Below are 7,702 nucleotides of genomic sequence, written 5' to 3'. Positions count from 1 at the left end.
AAATATAAAACTCTACATCACAAACATTTGGGACAGAATGGAAATGGTACAAACACATGCTTTGTTGGGTCAACTTCATTCAAATCAAGCAAAGGCTATTTCTTCACTATTTTTCAACCTGTAACAGATTGAATGGCTTCTGACGTTACTGTGGGAATTACAAAGCACTTTTTATTTTAAGTAGTTTTCACTTTTAGGCTTATTGCACAGGTTATATCAGCGTTACAACAGATCTAACACGTCGTTGTTTGAGTAGCACAGTGGGCTGAGTGCAGCACATGTAATTCTCTCAGGTTCTAGGCCCTATGTTAAAATCCAGCTTAGGGTGAAACTAAAATTACACTTTTTTCCACATTTTCTCACTGCCCCAACTACACCCGCCCACCCCCACATTTTATTATAATGAATACTGTAAGCCTGCAGTGAAATAAACCCAAATACACACCAACACACATAGAAACACAAAGCACTAAGTGTTTTATTAATAGCAACACTGTACATTTACATTAGCAGAAGGAGTTTAGGAATCACTCCCCATGGGGATGTGTGATAGTTAAACATTACACAGCTGTAAATGAAGTGTGTGACTGTTTCAGGTGTATGCTATAGGGTGTATGATTACTCCACTATAGGACTATGGGACACTCCAGCCCGTTCGTAGATGTCTGGGAGGAAGGAATCGTACTCCGTGTTCCACACAATGGATCTCACATACGCCTCCTTATCCAGTGGCTCTGGGTACCGAAATGCCATTCCTTTACTGTACAGAAACTCCACCACCTAAACAAACACACACACTTTTTTTTTTTGGGAACACATACCCTGTTAGCACTGATTGTGGGTGGACAGTTAGGAACACAAGGTGTATTTATCTTTCTTTAGTCAATCAGTAGACACTTTCTGATCACTAGACACTTTATATTTTTGGTTGGAGCGCTAGTTCCACTCACAGCACTGATAACAATATGTTTAATTACATTTCCACAGCATGTATCTGTATGATGTACAAACTTTACCAAACTGTTGCAAAAAACTTGGAAGCAATGGGTGTGACCTAAACACCTGAACTCAATAATTAGAAGGGGTGTCAACATAATTTTACTCACATTGTGTGTATAAACACAAATCTTATCCTCACAGCCATCTGTAAAGAAACCTCCCTAATGTTGGAAAGAGGAGGGTAGAGACGACCCTGATTCTGATTCACTTCCTCATCCGTCAACTGCTCTGCTAAGATCTGATACACATACACAGATTCAAACAGTGAGAGAGAGAGAGAGAGAGAGAGAGAGAGAGAGAGAGAGAGAGAGAGAGAGAGAGAGAGAGAGAGAAGGTGAGTGACCTTATAACCATCAGCATCATATTAAAAACCATCATGATACTGTGAGAAATTTAGCCACATACACTAACAAGTACCTTAGAAAACCATTATCACTTAATACAGTCCACCGTTGCATCAAGAAATACAACCTAAATTATTACACAACAAGAAAGCTGTACATTTTTCTATTCTGCTGTTTAAAGTAAACATAAAGATCTTAATCTGAGTGTTTATAAGTTTATAGGTGGCTGCTGCTGCTGCTGCTACATGGTTTAATACTTACATTAATAAGCAAATAATCCTAATAACATGGGCAGCATGAGTGTTGCCTAACACATGCATGTGCACGCACACACACGCACACACGCACGCACGCACGCACGCACACACACACACACACAAACAATGTTTACCTTAGCAGCCTCGAGGAACACCGTATCACTGATGTGTCTAACACCACTCAGAATTACTGCCAGAGCCACACCTAACACACACACACATTTCTATTAGTCGAGGTAAAAAACATAATAGACTGTACAGTGAAAGAGTACAAAATAAAAATATATTTACACTAAATAAAGATGATAATCATTATTATTGTTTTTGTGGATGAAGTTTGTCCTCTGGATGTAAATAAATTCAGTAATTACTTGTACAGCTTCTAAACGCTGGCAGGACCCAAGATCAGAGGTACCCCAAATAACACTCAGAGAATTCATGGCCCATAACCACAACTCATTCATTTTTCCAAATTATTGGAAAAATAAAATAGGAAAACACAAATCCACACCTGGGAATATGTAAGCATTGTTCCCCTGTCCCAGAATCACCATCCTGCCATCATCCAGAGTTACAGCAGCAAACGGACTCCCACTGGCAAACAAACACCGACCCTAACACACACACACACACACACACACACACACACACACACACACACACACACACACACACACACACACACACACACACACACACTCAGAAAAGCACATTCATTAGCCATTTGATGAGCTACACCTACTGTTACAATACATTTTATATTTCATGTTTATAATTTTGTGATTCTTTATTTAATATCCTTTATGAACAATCAAATTTACTCTATGATCAGTTAGGCCTGAATTCTCTTACATTTTGACCAACAACAGGCTCCACTAAACCTTGAATTAGAGACAGTCTGCTCCTTGTTATTCTTAGCACATCCAAGACAGTCGTATATATCAAAAATATTCTATCTTAAAACACATTTGTATTATCCTGTTCTGTTCAGTCACTAAACAACTACCATGACACAATCTTAGGTACGTACATATACACTGTATATATACAGGGGTTGGACAAAATAACTGAAACACCTGGTTTTAGACCACAATAATTTATTAGTATGGTGTAGGGCCTCCTTTTGCGGCCAATACAGCGTCAATTCGTCTTGGAAATGACATATACAAGTCCTGCACAGTGGTCAGAGGGATTTTAAGCCATTCTTCTTGCAGGATAGTGGCCAGGTCACTACGTGATGCTGGTGGAGGAAAACGTTTCCTGACTCGCTTCTCCAAAACACCCCAAAGTGGCTCAATAATATTTAGATCTGGTGACTGTGCAGGCCATGGGAGATGTTCAACTTCACTTTCATGTTCATCAAACCAATCTTTCACCAGTCTTGCTGTGTGTATTGGTGCATTGTCATCCTGATACACGGCACCGCCATTGGATGCACATGGTCCTCCAGAATGGTTCGGTAGTCCTTGGCAGTGACGCGCCCATCTAGCACAAGGATTGGGCCAAGGGAATGCCATGATATGGCAGCCCAAACCATCACTGATCCACCCCCATGCTTCACTCTGGGCATGCAACAGGCTGGGTGGTACGCTTCTTTGGGGCTTCTCCACACCGTAACTCTCCCGGATGTGGGGAAAACAGTAAAGGTGGACTCATCAGAGAACGATACATGTTTCACATTGTCCACAGCCCAAGATTTGCCCTCTTCAAATTTTAGTTGAATACCCCTGCTATAGGGTGTATGATCAGAGAACCTGCTGTCCACCCGCGACTCTACACACACACACACACACACACACACACACACACACACACACACACACACACACACACACACACACACACACACATACACATAGAAACCATGTATCAGAAGTTAAATGATAAAATAAAGAATTAAAATATGGTGCCCAGGTGGAGCAGTAGGATATTCCACTAGCACACCAGCGCCGAGATTCTGAACTCCTCAGTTCAAAACTCGGCGTTGCCACCGGTTGGCTGGGCACCATCTAGCGGGCATAATTGGCAGTGCCTTCAGCAGACATTCATTGGCCACCGTATCTGCTAGGGTGGGATGACCGAACTATGTGGGTGGGGTCTTCAAACGAGGATTCTCTTGGTCTGTTCCACCTGCTTATTATTGACATGTTGGTTCATTTAGCTGTGCAGACTGGGGCTGAAATTGTGTGTGTGTGTGTGTTTTACTCACTGGTTAGGGACATGGAGATGATGAGTGAGATTAGTAAAATGGTTGAGATGACCACACAAGCCCACTGTAACCAGCGAGATCGGCCAGAGGGTGCTGCAGGTACGCTGAAGTCTAACACACACACACACACACACACACACACACACACACACACACACACACACACACACACACACACACACACACACACACACACACACACACACACACACATCGCTTTAACTAATGAACACATCAAATATCAGAATGAGAAGAAATTGTGAGGGACAGTGAGTGGTGCCGTGGTCACTGGAACCCCTGAGATATCCAGTGAGCAGCAGTTCAGTCAGTTTAGATTTATTTCTTCTTTGTTCTTTGGGTAATTAAATCTGTCACTGGGACACGTGAGATGCTTATGCTAGTGTTTTAAACGCACTCACTGTTCCCCTGTGGAGTCATTTTTTAACTGGACCTTGGCAGACTTTACTGTACCTTGGCAGACTTAACTGGACCTTAAAAGACTTTACTGTACCTTGGTAGACTTTACTGGACCTTGGCAGACATAACTGGACCTTACCAGACTTTACTGCACCTTGGCAGACTTTACTGGACCTTGGCAGACTATACTGGACCTTACCAGACTTTACTGGACCTTACCAGACTTTACTGGACCTTGGCAGACTTTACTGTACCTTGGTAGACTTAACTGGACCTTACCAGACTTAACTGTACCTTGGCAGACTTAACTGTACCTTGGCAGACTTAACTGTACCTTGGCAGACTTTACTGTACCTTGGTAGACTATACTGTACCTTGGCAGACTTAACTGTACCTTGGTAGACTTTACTGGACCTTACCAGACTTTACTGGACCTTGGTAGACTTTACTGTACCTTGGCGGACTTTACTGTACCTTGGTAGACTTTACTGTACCTTGGCAGACTTTACTGGACCTTGGCAGACTTAACTGGACCTTGGCAGACTTTACTGTACCTTGGTAGACTTTACTGGACCTTGGCAGACTTTACTGTACCTTGGCAGACTTTACTGGACCTTGGCAGACTTAACTTGACCTTGGTTCGTCATACTCAGATTCGGTGGGCCTGCAACCTCGCTTTCTGAAATTTAATCTTTTTCCACTGGAAAACTCCTCTGCCAGAGTATAAGCCATAGGCCTCAGTGCCTCGACGGGGCATCCAAGCGCACCAACACTCGGGGCGCTCGTATCGGTCCCAGACTTCGCGTGGGTCGCCCCCTAGGCCTACCGCACTGCATATCCGAAGCCGAAGGCTCGGACATGTCGCTCGTGCCCGGGTCCTGCACGCCCCGTGCGATTTCGGTGGCCGTACGAGCTTTTTTGGAAAAACGTCACATTAATAATCTGATTTCATCCATTTTTAATAAATCTGATAATAATCCATGGATTTTATTTTTAAATGCACACTCATCAAACTACAGCAATCAATAATGATTAATAAAATATTTAACATTAAAATAACATTGTATTTCTTTCTGTTTGCAGCAGATAAAAACAGTGTTTTACTTTATCAAGAAAAATGAAACAATTCCCTCATTTATACATTCATGATGTTCAGTCTATAATTACAATCTTCTGGTAAATCAGTGAAATAAAAATGTTAAAAATTCTTTATGTTGTTTTTTTCCTGTCATTTACCAATCGTATATTATATATAATTATATAATATGTTTAATAAAACTAAAAACAGCTCTCAACAGTTACCATTAAATGAGTTTGAGTCTCAGCTGTGCTACTGGCCTGGCCGGATGCTCAACAGGAACATGTCTAGGAAAGAAAGGCTGAATGTGGTATAAGCCTCTGCAACAGTGACTCCTACTGGTGTTAAATACTGAATTAGTCATCCTCTGTATGTGCTGAGACTCTCCAACACTAGCCAGTGTAAAGATGCGTCAGGAGAAGGCGTGTGCTAGCTTGCACCCCTCCTCTGCATCAGGGGTACTGTAGGTAAGTGTTCGGCAGGCAGTGATTATGTTAAGTACACAGAGTAAAAATGATCTTGGAGCACCAGTCAGTCCCAGATTTTACTGATTGGTGATTGTACAAAAATACTGATGTGATTAATAAAAGGAAAACATTTAGTCAGTAAAAGCTGCAGTTATGACATGGAAGTTTGTGGGGAAACAGTTTTTTTTTTTTTTCATATTTGGTGGTTAGAGTGAGTGGGCTCAGATCTACACCCCCCAGGAATCAGACAAAAATCAGATCTGAGTTTAACATGTAAACACTAGGTACTGAGTCTCAGTGAAGCATCTGATTATCATCATCATCATCACTCTGCAGTTCAGGTGGGAGTGGCTGTGTCTGATTGGCTCGAATAATAATAAGGCAGGGGGAGGCAGAAATTAGATTGGCCACACCCCCCGCAGTGACACCTGTGCCGTCCAGATTCACCTGAGTAAGATTCGATCCGTATAAAAACTTCAAACCTGTAACAAAAACACAGTGGATTTATTTCACACTTAACTAAATCCTTCACACTACTTCAATCAAACAGAAAATGAAACCGATCATTTAAAATTAGTCATTATTAATGAAACCAATTATTAGACCTCATAACCAATGAGATTCGTTTCTCATTTCATTTGAAGCTTGTTTTCACCTGCAGCTTTTATACATCATGTATTTTATATCCAGATAAATTAGAATCACAAACTCTTTTTTTTAAACAGTAAAAGCATCTAAAGGATAAGTAAGTCAAAACAAAGCAGTGACTGTAAAAGAGTTTATTTATTTATATATTTTCCCTCCAGTTTTCCTCTAATTCTCAGGTGGTATTTCACCTCCCCTGCTGCAGAACTCTTGTAGCAGTTCTGAGGAATCTATCCAGCACGCCCATCCCCAGACTAGCCAATCACTGTCTGTGTAGGTGTCGCCTGGCTGGCCCTTACCAGAGCTGAGATTTAAACTTGCAAGCTTGAGATGTCAATACTGGTGGGCTAGTGTGTTTCACCAGTGTGCCACACGACTGCCAGATAGAGTTTAACATACAGAACACATTACAACACTTCCTGTTTGCTGGAGCTTTCCCATAATTCTCCGTAAAATATTCAATTTCACCAAATTCAGCACACAACCCTGAATCTGGACTGGAATTAATTTATCAGCACTTTAATAACATGAGTAGGTCGAAACATTCTGGCATAAAGTGAGTCAGTTATCCCACTAAACCAGGAGTGAGGTGGAATCCCATTCAAATGTTACACCCCAACACAAGCATTTTTATTTCCAAATCAAAAAACCTTCATGAGTATTAAAACGTTAATCATGTTTAATATCATAAAGATAAAATAAATAATATCAAATCATTTCATTTATTCAGTAAAATTGTGGTTTTTACCGCGGTCAGTGATGCGAGTTTTGCTCAGGTTCAGTTTGATCAGTTCAGTGCAGCGAATAAAGGGTTTCAGAACTGAATCTCCAACCTGAGTACAAGATAAACCCAACACCTACACACACAAACACACACACACACACACACAGGTTCATCAGTAAATATCGTTTGTGAATACTGGTGAATAAGCAAAATTGGTATTTCAAAAACATTTCAAAAACAGCTCAAATTTCAGCAAAACACACACCAGCAGAAAAATGTATACATAAAGTGTGTGTGTGTACCTGTATTTAAACCGTGTGTGTGTGATGTGTGTACCTGTATATAAACCGTGTGTGTGTGATGTGTGTACCTGTATATAAGACGTGTGTGTGTGTGATGTGTGTACCTGTATATAAACCGTGTGTGTGTGATGTGTGTACCTGTATATAAGACGTGTGTGTGTGTGATGTGTGTACCTGTATATAAAACGTGTGTGTGTGATGTGTGCACCTGTATATAAGACGTGTGTGTGTGTGATGTGTGTACCTGTATATAAGGTGTG

At 41.1% G+C, this 7,702-nt stretch overlaps 2 protein-coding genes across 2 annotated transcripts in view; both read right to left on the bottom strand.

The window, feature by feature from the left end:
• Positions 1-460: 460 nt before the first annotated feature.
• On the bottom strand, positions 461-2,738 carry LOC134301087 (NAD-dependent malic enzyme, mitochondrial-like). The gene is made up of 4 exons (XM_062985634.1): positions 2,112-2,738; positions 1,735-1,805; positions 1,107-1,237; positions 461-780 (listed from the first exon to the last, which is right to left on the bottom strand). The coding sequence occupies exons 1-4, from the start codon at positions 2,152-2,154 to the stop codon at positions 708-710; spliced, it is 318 nt and encodes a 105-aa protein (XP_062841704.1). The 5' UTR covers positions 2,155-2,738; the 3' UTR covers positions 461-707.
• A 2,461-nt stretch (positions 2,739-5,199) lies between these two features.
• The window catches only part of LOC134301207 (uncharacterized), a 13,188-nt gene continuing 10,685 nt past the window's right edge, over positions 5,200-7,702 (bottom strand). Inside the window, exons 15-16 of the mRNA XM_062985807.1 lie at positions 7,165-7,273; positions 5,200-6,253 (exon numbers count right to left, since the gene is read on the bottom strand). Coding sequence (XP_062841877.1) covers positions 6,066-6,253; positions 7,165-7,273 — 297 coding nt within the window. The 3' untranslated portion in view covers positions 5,200-6,065. The remainder of the gene's footprint in view (positions 6,254-7,164; positions 7,274-7,702) is intronic.

Source organism: Trichomycterus rosablanca, chromosome 23, assembly GCF_030014385.1.
Source record: "Trichomycterus rosablanca isolate fTriRos1 chromosome 23, fTriRos1.hap1, whole genome shotgun sequence".
Taxonomy (NCBI): domain Eukaryota; kingdom Metazoa; phylum Chordata; class Actinopteri; order Siluriformes; family Trichomycteridae; genus Trichomycterus; species Trichomycterus rosablanca.
Note: the sequence above shows the minus strand (reverse complement) of the source record. Positions and strands in the feature narration are given on the sequence as shown.